This window comes from Pelophylax lessonae (assembly GCF_965119305.1).
Source record: "Pelophylax lessonae genome assembly, chromosome: 5".
Taxonomy (NCBI): domain Eukaryota; kingdom Metazoa; phylum Chordata; class Amphibia; order Anura; family Ranidae; genus Pelophylax; species Pelophylax lessonae.
Window position 1 is genome coordinate 81,106,758 of NC_138772.1, and position 13,965 is coordinate 81,120,722.

A 13,965-nucleotide genomic window follows, 5' to 3' on the forward strand; every position below is an offset into this window, starting at 1 on the left:
TTTTAAGAATGACAAGGATTTTATAAATGATACTGACTGTCGTTTATACTGGAGCGTTTTAGCAAGAAAATGTGTTTTGCTACCAGCGTGAGGGTGCAAACCGAATCCAATTGATTGGAAACCCATCATCCTTCACTTCATAGTTAGTTAGGAAGACTGGGGGTTGATTTACTAAAACTGGAGAGTGCAAAATCTGGTGCAGCCCTGCATGGTAGCCAATCAGCTTCTAACTTCAGCTTGTTTAACCACTTCTGGACCGCCCGCCGCATTTTTATGTCGGGACCACTTTTATGTGAAAGAGGTTCGCCGGCCCTGTAGGAAAATACCTGTGTTATGGCAGCTACCTGCTGCCATAACACCGGTATTTAACGTGAAAGCACCGACATAAAACTGCGGCGGGCGGTCCAGAAGTGGTTAAACAAGCTGAAGTTAGAAGCTGATTGGCTACCATGCAGGGCTGCACCAGATTTTGCACTCTCCAGTTTTAGTAAATCAACCCCCCAGTCTTCCTAACTAACTATGAAGTGAAGGATGATGGGTTTCCAATCAATTGGATTCGGTTTGCACCCTCACGCTGGTAACAAAACACATTTTCTCGCTAAAACGCTCCAGTATAAACGACAGTCAGTATCATTTATAAAATCCTTGTCATTCTTAACCTCCTTAGCGGTAATCCCGAGAGTGACTCGGGGTTGGTTTTTCATATCAGGAGCGGTAACCCCGAGTCACGCTCGGGGTGGATTGCAGAGAGCGCAGCGGTGTTCTCTTACCTTATCCTGGTGATCCAGCGATGATCTCTCATTGCTGTGACCGCCAGCCGAGAGTCCCGCCGCTCCTCCGTCGGTCTCCGTCGCTCTGATCACTTCCTAGTTCCGTTCCCTGCAGCAGCAATGCTGCATGGGAGCGGAACTAGGGAGGGAAATTCAAAAAAAAAAAAAAAAAAAACGTTGCACAAAACACATTTTATATTTTATATATATATATATATATATATATATATATATATATATATATATATATGCATATATATATATATATATATATATATATATATATATATGCATATATATATATATATATATATATATATATATATATATATATATATATATATATATATATATATATGCATATATATATATATGTATATATATATATATGCATGCATATATATATATATATATATATATATATATATGCATGCATATATATATATATATATATATATATATATATATATATATATATATATGCGCATATATATATATATACACCGGTATATATATATATACACCGGTATATATATATATGCATATATATATATATATATATGCATATATATATATATATATGTATGTATATATATATATATATATATATATGTATATATATATATATATATATATATATATATATATATATGCACACACACATATATCTATATATAATATATAATGCATGAATTATAATCTAATCAATAATATAATTTTATTATATATATTATATATTAAATAATAAAATAATATTATTGATTCGATTATAATTCACGTGTTTGTGTTTCAAATTTATCACATCTGGGATGTCTACTAGACTGTTGTTTTGGTCAGGTTTAAGTCAGTAATTACTAAGAATTGTAGGCCTATAATACATAACGCCAAATTTCCATGAAAAGAATTGTACCGCTTTTGGTATGGAATTCCTGACATAATCATACCGCCAGGGAGGTTAAAAAACGGCAGCAGCCCATGAGATCATATCAATATTTATACCATGTACAAATTCACTTTCGATGTATTAAAGTAGGACTTTAATCTCAACAGCAAGTACCAGTCAGGGACAAAAGGGACAGTCAGGGACAAATCTGTTTTCTATGTTTGTATGGCCTCCATGAGCCCCCAGACCTCTCTTTTTCCCACTCACTTCCATCCGATTGGAAGGAGCCGTGCACATTCATTGCAATTATGTACACTCCTGTATGCGCACTACAAATCCCATAGTCCATCTCAGGAGTAAGCAAGGGAGGGTGGCTATGTTGCTACATACAGTGGGATCATAGAGAATACATGTAGCCACCCTCTAACAGAATGTTAGATCGCAGCAGAAAAAAAAAAATAACCTTTCTGTGTTAGGCATACATACACGAATAGAATTATTTTTTATACACCAGATTTTAGTGTCGCTTAAAGAGGTTGTAAACCCTTAGATATACCCAGTGAAGGGACTGGCCTTAGTTGATACACAGAAATGAAGCAAATCCTCCTACATAAGTTGTGCCTGTTTATCTGCCATATTCTCTTTTCTACATTCATTTAAAGTGCAGAGCTTAGGCAACTTGTATAAAGCAGGGGAGCTGAAGGTACACTCTGCAGAGCTCAGTGAAGAGAGATATGAGATCTGATTGGAAGGAAGGGACACACCCCCCTTTCACACAGCACACAGGAACAGAGCTGAGGCTGTCAATCATCTGGAGGGTCCAGCCAGACAGAAGGACACTTAGTGATCTTAACTGAGACAGGTACACACTATAGAGGAATATGCCTTGTTCATATTTCATGTCTGAGGTTTACAATCACTTTACGTTATGCTTTTTCTCCCCCAGCCTCTGATTGGACAATGAGGGGGCAGCTCAATGTAAACAAGCGGTAGACTGGCAGCAATGTGCAAAACAACAGAGTCCTAAAGGGTTCAGGGTGCATCCCTTCATCCCTTTCCTTTTCTCAGTCTAAGGCAGGCCATAGATGGTGCAAAGAAATTGGGGGTGGGCGAGGGAAGCCATCCCCTCCGGGAGAAGACAGTGATTGTACATTCGGATAGAAAATGCTGATAATAACCCCTTCCTGTCCAACCCAGCGCCCCTTTAATGCCCAGCGGGGTGGGAATGACCAGTGGTCACGTGATCGGGAGCCAGTCCCTATGGCTAGCAATCATTAGTGGGAACTGAGAGCAGTGAACATGAACTCAGCACAAAAATATCAGCTGCAACACATATGTGTTTTGTACCAAGTAAGTGAATTTAAATATTTGCATGAAGTTCTGCTCTAAAGTTGGCCTATAAGGTTCCTCACAATGAGAAACAAAAAAAATGCTCGGTCTTTGTATGACATCATAACAAAACAGCAGCAATTTTTTTTATGTTTGGAAGTTAAAAATAATACCATTTTAAACAGAGATGTAGATGATTAATCATTTAAAATGAGACCACCCCATCAAATTAGGCAACGCACTGGAAATGTCTTACTGAAAGAGTACAGAAGGTTTACTTAGAGAGGGAGTATACAAGAAAAGGTGGGTAATGGCGCTGCTCTTGGTGTCAATAGGAATATATGTAAACAAGAATTGTGCTAATTGGTAAGTATATAATGAATTAATAAAAATATGTCACTATAAAAATAAAAAATGTCACCATAAAAAATATATATCAACATAAATCATATTTCACCATAAAAAAAAATCATCAAAACCATAAGTTATATGTGCAAAATCGCAAAACAGTTAACCTGTGCAAATTATTCATCGTGCAAAATACGGCAAAAAAGTGCTAAAATTCCCAAAAAAATTCCAAATTCCAGAATTCCAAATTCCAAACTCACTTAGTGAATACATAACATATATGTAAAAATCATAAATTATTAGTGAAAAAAGGTTTATACGGTTATGAAAAATTCATAGAATTGTGCATAAATCCTATGAATAAAAAGTGTACACAGTGTCCATAAGATTCCACTCGTGATCCTGCTGCTCCTTCCAGTGCCACCGGTGGGGCGCCTTGAGTGATTGTGTTACAGATGTAAATCACAACATGCAGTGATCCCCAGTGTCTTCACTCGTGTTCCCCACCCTGTATCTCACTCACCAGATAGCCTACCCTTTGCAACAGGGGTGTCTCGCTGTATATAAGTGTGTCTGGTTGGTGTTACTCTTCGTATGCAGTGGTATAGTGACATCCTCCCAAGTGGGTCAACATGCAGTGATCTTCACTTGTGTCTTCACTTGTGTTCCCCACCCGGTATCTCACTCACCAGATAGCCTACCCCTTGCAACAGGGGTGACTCACTGTATATAAGTGTGTCTGGTTGGTGTTACCCCTCATATGCAGTGGTATAGTGACATCCTCCCAAGTGGGTCAATAAAACAAGAAAGATACAGCCCCCATAGTGTAAAATCGTATGAGCAAGATTTATTAGTAAAAGTAGTGCACTTATAAGAGATAAGCAAGCACTCGCATTTAAAATCCAGGAAGTCTGGGACACCATGCGCTCCACAGGCACAAACCACAAAACCGGATATTTCGCAATGGCAGTTGGCTCCACCCCACGCATTTCGTCACTCTGACGTCAACAGGAGCTGAAACGCATAGGGTGGAGCCAAGTGTTATTGCACAACTTCCGGTTTTGTGGTTTTATTTTTTAAGGTGACATTTTGTATTTTTATGATGACATATATTTATGAATTCATGATATACTTATTAATTACCACAATTCTTGTTTACATATATACCTAGGGACACCAAGAGCAGCGCCATTACACACCTTTTCTTGTATACTCCCTTTCATAGATGCCACTTTGGTGGTTAGTCAAGGTGGGGGCAGCAGCCATATATCAACTAAATCCATAGCATGGAAACACATACCTTAAATACTAAGGTTCACTTAAAGCCTGTTCACACCAACTTCCACTGTGGTAGAACACAGTAAGTGCATTTGAGTAACTCAAGGCTAGAGTGTGAATGGGCCCTGGGGTTAGTAAACACAATAAAGTTACTGTATTTTCACCTTGAAAACCCAATGATACGCAAGGGAATTTACAAACAAACCAACATATTATGCAGACTTTGCAGACAACACATTGCCACTTCAGTCCCTTTTTCAAAAGGAGCGTACAATCTAATGCCTCTAATGCCCCTAGAAGTGTCATGACACACTGACACACTGTCAAGTATTAATTTAGTGTTTGTATATTTAGAAAGTATTTGAAATGTGGTAAATCAACCAAAGCACCAAGGGAATGTCCACACAAGCATGGTAAAGGCACTCAAACTCCATGCAGATAGGGACCTGTTGGAATCGGTCCTAGGACCAGCAGCCCAAAAAATCATTGATAAGCCTTCTGCCACTCTACTGTTTATTCTGTATGAATTCAAATGTATATAGATTATGGGACAATTATTTTTAATTGACCTGTTTTAACTTTAAACAACCTAGAAGATTCAGTTATTCTTTTTCCTTTCAAATCCCCCAAACCAGTATATGGGGTAAACAGATCTCCTTAAAAATGACTCCTTTAGTAAATCAGTTACTTAAAGTGAAGCTCAAGTTGATGTGTCTTACCCGGGACGCCGGTGTCTAAGGCTGGCATTGTCCTTCATGGAGACGCCATCTTGTAAGCTTATGTCAGGGTTGGTGCTCTCTATTACCCCTACATACGGTCTGACGCCTCGTTCACCTGTGGCCTCTTCAAACAGGACTTGACCGCTGAGCTTACTGAACATTATGGTGTTCATGGCAGCGCAATATGAAGTTTCTTTCCTGATTGCAGATGACAATGAAATCTCCAATGTCAACTAATCAATACCTGGAGAGGAAAAGAGAAAGTGTCAGTTCACTGCTCAGCAGATTTATCAGAACACAGAAAACTATGAAAAATATGTTAAGCAATTGACAACTCCAAAAATGTTGTCCTTGGACTGTCATTGGTTCCTGTAGGAATAACTTGTTTTGCCTGGTAGGCTTTTCAGATGCAGCAACAGATTTCAGTTTACCAGTTATATTTCAGTTTACCAGTTAGACCAGGGGTCTTCAAACCATGGCCCTCCAGCTGTTCAGGAACTACAATTCCCATCATGCTTAGTCATGTCTGTGAATGTCAGAGTTTTACAATGCCTCATGGGATGTGTAGTTACACAACAGCTGGAGGGACGTAGTTTTAGGATCCCTAAATTAGACAATTAAAAATAATCTAATCTAATCGAATCAAATCTATATATTGATCATGGGTTTTCTATGCAGAGAATAAATACTGTACATTGCTCTAAGGCTCCATGTACATGGGACGCTGGAAATGGCCGTTTAGGAGCAGTTGGGCGTTTTTTTTAGAAGCCCCTGAACCCATCTACATTTTATCTTATCTGTCCATGTACACCAGGTTGTTTGCGGTCGTTTGCGGGCAGTTGCGTTCAGGGACTTTTTTTAGAACGCAATTATTTGCGTTCGAACGTGTGTTTCCTGGCGTTTCAAACGCAAATACGCGACCGAACGCGTCCGAACGCGACCGAACGCGATGACCCGCGTTTGGCGTTCGCGTTTTTCCATTTTAAAGGGGAATAATTTTTTTGACCTCTAGGAACGGTTCTAAACGCAAACGCCCGCTAAACGCGGGTACAAACGCAACCGAACGGACGTTTCAAACGTCCTAAAAATTCCAGCATTCAAAGGGACTTTTACCAACGTCCCGTGTACATGGAGCCTAAGACCCATTTGATGTCAATGTTCTCCCTTCCTATCTTCTTCATTACATTTTACACAAAACAAATCTGTACTGAATTGCACAGTTCATCAAAAAAGCAAAATTGCAACATTTTGTATGCTTAAAGCCGCGTTAAGGCCAAAAACAAAAATTGTATATATCGCAGCTTACAAATCTTTAGATATGGTGGTTGCATTTGTTTTTTATTCATCCGGTGATCAGGCCAATAACACATTTCCTGTCTAAGTGCCGGTTCACACATATGCAATGTCAGACATCATATGTGATTCGCACCGCACTGCTGAGCAAATCAAATGCGATGTCTGTGCAATGCAAATTCAGCAATGAATTCACATCGCATTCGGACCAAAGTCGCACAGGACTATTTTTTTTGGTTCGCACCAGAATCAGATTGTATGAGTGTTCCGACCTATGCGATCCGATTCCTGTCCGAACTGACAGTTCGCACTGCGATATGCGACTTATTTTGGGGGTGTCGTTAACTTTGTATTGGCACCCCCAGTGGTTTGCATACGGCAGTGTGAAGTGCCTGTGAGTCGGGTGTGATGCGGGAACCCGCAGTGGATTCGCAGGATTCCCGCATCACACCAATGTGAACCGACACTTAAGCCTAGTACACGCTATCAGTTTTTTTTTTTTTTCGTTCAACCAAGTGGGCTGAAAAAAAAGACAAAGAGCTAGAGAGGAGCTAACCGTACTAACAATCCTGTGTTAGTACAGGGTTTCTGTCTATCTCAGCACTGCTATACAATATTTGAATGTGGAATATGCGCAATATGCGTATTAATACCTGTTTGTAAATGATGTTGTTTCTTTCTATAAATGAGTACTATATGTCCTTTGTAGCCCTCAGGAAGTGATTGGTGAAACGCGTTAGCACCGAAGACCCCTATTTATATAGTGCTCATCAGACCAGCTACCATATATTTTTCTCCCTTAGGGATTGTTACATATCTAGCTGTCATTTTTGTGCTGTTTTTATTCTATCTTGATATATTAAAAACATGTTTTTTATTGAATTATGAACATCCCTCTATTTGGCCTGTACAGTACGACTTTTCTTTTTCTTTTTACATTAGTACAGGTTTCTCCCTGCTGAGCGATTGTGTTCTGACAGGGGGACAGCCATTGGCTGAGAGCGCTGATTGGATGACAATCGGAAGATCATTTCGGTTATGCTTCTTGGACAGAACCTAGATGATCACTCAGTCTGGATATATGCCCAAATTGTCCCAGGAAGAAAACACTTTTCTAGGGTGAAGTTTTCTCCCTCCCCCATTTTTTTATTTTTTATTTGGAGGCTTCAGTAGGACCGGCTGCCCTACACACGGGCCAAATATCGGCCGGTTTCTATTGAACGAGCCAATATTGCCCGATATTCGGGGGGTGTGTACGGGGCTTTAGGGTGTCTCCACTCTGGATGGAAGAACAATGGAGGCACCTTTGGACATTAGCATTGTCAGTCTAGGGAGGGGATATGAATAAACTATCAGATTTAGATATACTTGGCTAACCAATCAAAGCCAAACTCCAGATAACACTTTTTAAACAGTTAAGGCTCGTACACACTTGACGGAAATCGGACAAAATATTCTCCGATTTTTCTCTCTCATGCTCAGCGGTCATAACCGTTTTTAGTTGACAGTGCATAATGTTCACGAAATTTCTCGTTCGATTTTTTTTGGGACATTTGTACCTAGACTTCCGGGTCATCGGCAACTTTAGATCATGCGCGGTCTTTCATATCCGATTTTTCGCAGACGTACTGCATACACATTAAACGAAAATTGGTCGTCTGGGGACGGATGATAAAAATGTTGGTGTTTGTCCTGCTGTTTTTTTTTCGTTGAAAATCGGCATCGGCTGCTGAAAGTTGTGTACACACTAGCCGAAAATCGTACAATTTTACCTCAGGCGGGAATTTTCGCCAGATTTTCTACTAGTGTGTACCCCACATTACAGCAACAGTTTCTTTTTCATTTTGCTGTAACGGTTTTATATAAATAAATAAAAGCTGACCATCGTAAGCATCCCTGTAAGAGTTGAGCCGGTTCAAACTAGCGCGACTTGTCAGGCGACTTGTCAGCCTGACAAGTCGCGCACCGTCGCGGTTCATTGACCGCTACAGGACCCGTTCTAATAGGAGCGACACAAGTCGCTCCGACTTAGAAATAGGGTCCTGTACTACTTCGGGGCGATCTCGGAGCGACTTGCATAGACTTCCATTATGTGAAGTCCCTGCAAGTTGCTTCGAAGTCGTGGTGCATTGTAATGCACAAGTCGCCCCCGAAGTAGTAAGGAGTCGTGTCGCCCCAGTGTGAACCGACTCTAGGGTTTGTCTCAACCCTCTAACTGCCACTTTGTCTGGATAGCTTGGTCTGTTAAAGGAAGTGGCTTTGTGGATCACAAGGAGAAAATAAAGGGGAAAAAAAGCCTAAAAAAGAGAAACGCAGCCACTGTAAGCTGCAAAAAAATAAAAGCAGGCATATGAAAAGAGGAAGTTTTTGGGTCCTTATCTCGTTGAGTACAAGATCTTAGCCCCAACTAATATCAGCAAATCTGTCCTTACTTTATAAGGGATCTAAAGGGGCCGAGTTTCAAAATCATATTAGTGGGGTATTCCTTAGGAAGCAGTGCGGAGTGGTTTGTAGGGGTTTGCATGTTTGCTAAACTAGTAGGCCCCTTCATACAGGATCGTCCTGCTTTTCCCTCAACCACTTGCCCTCCATTAGTTGGGGTCTGAGGGCTTCTACTGAAGGAGATCATGTAACAGCTACCTATTCTTATATGCCTGTTATATGAAATATTAGTGCAATTTTTACTTTGCAATTTTAGCCACTTGCTGACCAGCCACCGTACTTATACTGCGGCAGGTCGGCTCTGTCCCGCAAAATGACGTACCTGTACTTTTTTTCGCAGGACAGCTAGTGGGGGCACACACCGATTGGCCACAGGGGGAGCCAATCAGCGGGTCCGGCAGACGTGATGTCTGCCGGGCACCCACGATCGCTCCCTGTGGAGACAGAATGGCGGTCTGCTGATGTAAACAGGCCAGACTGCTGTTATGTCAGTTATGAACACAGGGATCCTGTGCTCCTCCTATTTAGGAACAGAGGTCTCTGTGTTCATCCAGCAAGTCCATCCTCCACACAGTTAAAAAGCACTCCCTAGGGACACATTTAACCCTTTGATCTCCCCTGGTGTAAACCCCTTCCCTGCCAGTGTCATTATTACATTAATAGTGCATATTTTTAGCACTGACTACTGTAGTAATGTAAAAACGTGTAGCGCTAAATAGTAATGAATATCAAAGACAATTCTTAAATACCTGTGCACATTAATCCAGAAACATTTTTGAAAGTGAGAAGTCCATATGAGAAGTCCATGAATAGGAAAAAATCCAATGGTAAAAAAAAAACTTTGTGCTGTATAGAAGAACCACAAGTCAAAGCATGCAAGTGGAGACGGCGCTCCTCTCACGTCAGAGAAAACAAATAGAAGCCCCCAGTGAAGCAAAGAGACAAATGGCTTCTTACCAGATGATGTTGGCTTCCAAACTAATGGAAAAGCCCCCCCAAAAGTGTCAAAAATGTCAGGTGTCTGATCTGTCCACCGCAATGTCACAGACCCGCTAAAAACCGCTGATCACCACCATTACTAGTAAATAAAATTAAAATAAATAAAAATGACATAAATCTTTCCCCTAGTTTGTAAACGCGATAACTTTTGTGCAAACCAATCAATATATACTTATTGGGATTTTTTTTTTTTAACCAAAAATAGGTAGCAATGTAGTCATTTTTAAAATATGTAGTAATTTTTTTTATTGGGAATGTTTTTTAGCAGAAAGTAAAAAATATTGTTTTTTTTTCAGAATTGTCGTCTTTTGTTTTGTTTATAGCACAAAAAATAAAAATCGCACAGGTGATCTAATATCACAAAAAAAGCTCTATTTGTGAGGAAAAAGGACATCAATTTTATTTTGGTACAGTGTCGCACAACTGCGCAATTGTCAGTTAAAGTAACGCAGTGCCGTATCGCAAAAAATGGCCTGGTCATTAAGGGGGAAAACCTTCCGATCAAGAAGTGGTTAATAAACCAAGTGATCTGTGCAATCTAGCAAGCTTTTGATTTTTTTTTTTTAGTTTGAAGCATTTTTCCAGGAATTCTTGTCACAGAGCCTGTAATGATTTTCAAAGCTGTGACTCTTCTGAAATCATCGACAGTGACCAATCCTGATAGGAACATCCTAACGTGAGTCTATACCTTTTTCTACAGCGCTTGGAAGATCTACAGAAACAGTACACAGAGGTCAAGGTCATTCATCAATCTCGATATAATTTCTTATAACCAAAAATCTTTATTTTATATGATTGGAAGCCTGGCAACACAAAACTAATAAAAGCCTATTACGGCTTGGTTGATAAGATATGAACATAGGAGGTCTTTCCAGTAAAATTAATCGAAATAAACTGAACTAGCAGCACCTATCCCAAACCAAGAGATAGGAGTGGCACTACTTGGCTAAGGATCAAGTCTTGCATGGCTAAAGGTTAATAATCTGTACAGGACAACCGTTAAAAGGGTTTTCTACTTGCAGCAAGAACTTAGCACACCACACAGCCTCTCCATCGTTTGGCTGGCAATTATCAGGGGCTACCTAATTCAGAACTCCTACTGATTAACTTTAACCACTTTACCACCGGAGGATTTTGCTGTCTTACGTCTGGGTCACTTTTTGCAATTCGGCACTGTGCGAATTTAACTGACAATTGCGCGGTCATGCAACGCTGTACCCAAACGAAATTTACGTCATTTTTTTCCCCACAAACAGAGCTTTCTTTTGGTGGTATTTGATCACCTATGCGATTTTTACTTTACTATAAACAAAAAAAGAGTGACAATTTTGAAAAAATAATATTTTTCACATTTTTTTATATGAAATTCCCCCCCAAAAAAATATAAAAATCTAAATTTTTTAACATTTTAGGCCAATTTGTTTTCTGCTACATATTTTTGGTAAAAAAAAATCGCAATAAGCGTATTTTGATTGGTTTGCGCAAAAGTTATTGCGTTTACTAACTAAAGGAAAGATTCCTGTCATTTTTGGTATTTTTTTTTTAACGAGTAATGGCGGCAATCTGCAATTTTTTTTGCGGGACTGCGACATTGCGGCGGACAGATCGGACCCTTGACTGACATTTTTGACACTTTTGGGGGTACCAGTGACATTACTACAGTAATCAGTGCTATACATATGTACTGTTACTGTAAAAATGACACTAGCAGGGAAGGGGTTAATTTTTATTGGTGATCAAGGGGTTAATGTATGCCTGGTGCTTACTAACGTGTGGGGGGAGAGGTGACTGAGTGACACAGGGACAGATCTCAGGTTCAGCTATGCTGAACACTGCAATCTGACCCTGCCTGTCACTTAGGAGATCCGCCCGCTTTGTTTACACAAGCGGGCGGACCTCCACACTCGATTCCCAGACGATCTGGGAAGAGCGGCGGTGATCACCGCCGCTCCTCCCCTGGCCCGACTCCGCTGTGACTGAATACAGAGGGAGCGAGCCTCCGGCGGCGCGCGCGCGCCGCCGAGAGAGGCGAATGTCTGGCAATGTAGGTCTACGTCGTCAGACGTTATCGAGCCACTTTGCCGCAATAGCAGCTCAGTGAGCAGCGGTAAAGTGGTTAAATAGTGATGAAGAGTAGCTCCTGGACTGCCGCTGTTTGTAACTCCACTCAGTTTTCTTTGGTGTGAGAAAGTCAGAACCCCGTTGTCCTTCAAACCTTGAGAAGACCTAAACTGCTCTGCTCCAAGAGAAAATTAGCTGCTCCAACTAGTGTGAACTTTGGAACTGTTTAAACTGTAAGTCAGAGGGGGCTGAGAACAAGGACATCTATATTGGCCAGCAACAGAAGGCATGTGGACATGTTATTATTTACAATCTCTTTAAGAATATGGAGGCAATTTTTCTGTCTATAAATGAGGTCAAAACCCCTCATCTTGTGATTATTTGGGAAGGAGTGCTGAGGAAAGGTTACGTAGTCTGGCTCCGCTAAACTGGTAACATCTATTTTTTTATTGGTTGATATGGTATGTACTGGGCACTGGGCAGTAAATTTACAGAAAGGAATAGGAAACTGACCTATATAAAGCAGGTGTGTTAATTTGACTGAATTAAGTTAATTTTGATTAACAAAAGATTTTTTAAAGAGACATCCATTAATGGGATCTTCAATGTTCAAAGAAGTTGGAGGTTCTGGTTCCTTTTGTCCACCAAAAATGAAATTGGCCCATCTTTGTACTTCCCAACCATGTTAGGTAAGCATTTAGTGTTCCACCCTTCCAGGAATATCTGGTGCCTATGTCCCCCGTGGTTCCACTCTCCAGCTCCAAGTCTTGTAGACAGAGAGGTCAGTGGATGGAATCAAAGTCTGTGGTGGGATACAAGGAAATGTATAAGGCTGAAGAGTCTAAAAGAGGTTGTAGAACCTGAACCGAGAAGGCCGAAGACACGGGCTGCAATAAAGGTAAGTATACTATCTGTTCTTTTTTGCAAGTGAAATTATTTTTTGGGGATGATGACGGGGGTGCTATAAGGCTGTATTGGAGCTGTATTGGTTTTGCACCTCTATAAAGTTCCATGACTGTTGTAAAAATGTATCAAAAGCCAAAATAGTTTTATTCGTTTAGGTTAGGTTGTGGAAGGACTAGGACCTCTATTATGTTTTTACTGCTGTTTTTGTTCAAACTGTAGAGATTAAGAGCCGGTTCACACTACTCCGACTTGGGACACGACGTGTGTGCCCTCAAGTCACCCCAAGTCTCTTGTCATCACAAATTCAATGTAAATGAATGAGAGCCGTCTTATATGCACTACTGAAGTCGCTCCGACTTCAGAAAAGGTTCCTGTACTACTACAAGGCGACCTCTATCCGACTTGTGCACATAGACTTCAATGGGAGTCGCCTCTAAGTCGGATCCTTATCTATTTTCAAGCGACTGTGATCAGACTTTCCAGGGAGAAGAAAAAGGTTACCCAGGCATTCCCCACAGACAAAGTCGCCTATCATTTAAGTCTCTTCAAAGTAGTGCACAAGTCTCTTCCAAGTATCTAAGCCCCCGTTCACACTGGGGCGACCTGTCAGGCGACGTGGTCGCCTGACAGGTCGCCGTAGGTCGCCTGCCATACAGAAGCTGTGGACCCGTTCTAATAGGAGCAACACAAGTCGCTCAGACTTAGAAAAAGGGTCCGGAGCTTCTTTGGGGCGACCCGGAGCGACCTGCATAGACTTCAATGTTATGAAGTCCGTGCCGGCCGCTCAGAGGTCGCGGTGCGAGCAGCGCGCCGCAACCTGTGTGGTCGCCCCGGCAAGTCGGATCGCCCCAGTGTAAACGGGATCTAAGAGCCGGTTCACACTACTCCGACTTGGGACACGACTTGTGTGCCCTCAAGTCGCCTCAAGTCTCTTGTC

The 13,965-nt window shown here is 41.0% G+C and overlaps 1 protein-coding gene across 2 annotated transcripts in view; it reads right to left on the minus strand.

Moving 5' to 3' along the window:
* Nucleotides 1-13,965, minus strand: part of MKX (mohawk homeobox) — a 189,116-nt gene that overhangs the window by 157,880 nt on the left and 17,271 nt on the right. For both annotated transcript variants that reach the window (XM_082257470.1, XM_082257471.1), the window contains exon 2: nt 5,328-5,571. In XM_082257470.1, coding sequence (XP_082113596.1) covers nt 5,328-5,500 — 173 coding nt within the window. In that variant the 5' untranslated portion in view covers nt 5,501-5,571. The remainder of the gene's footprint in view (nt 1-5,327; nt 5,572-13,965) is intronic.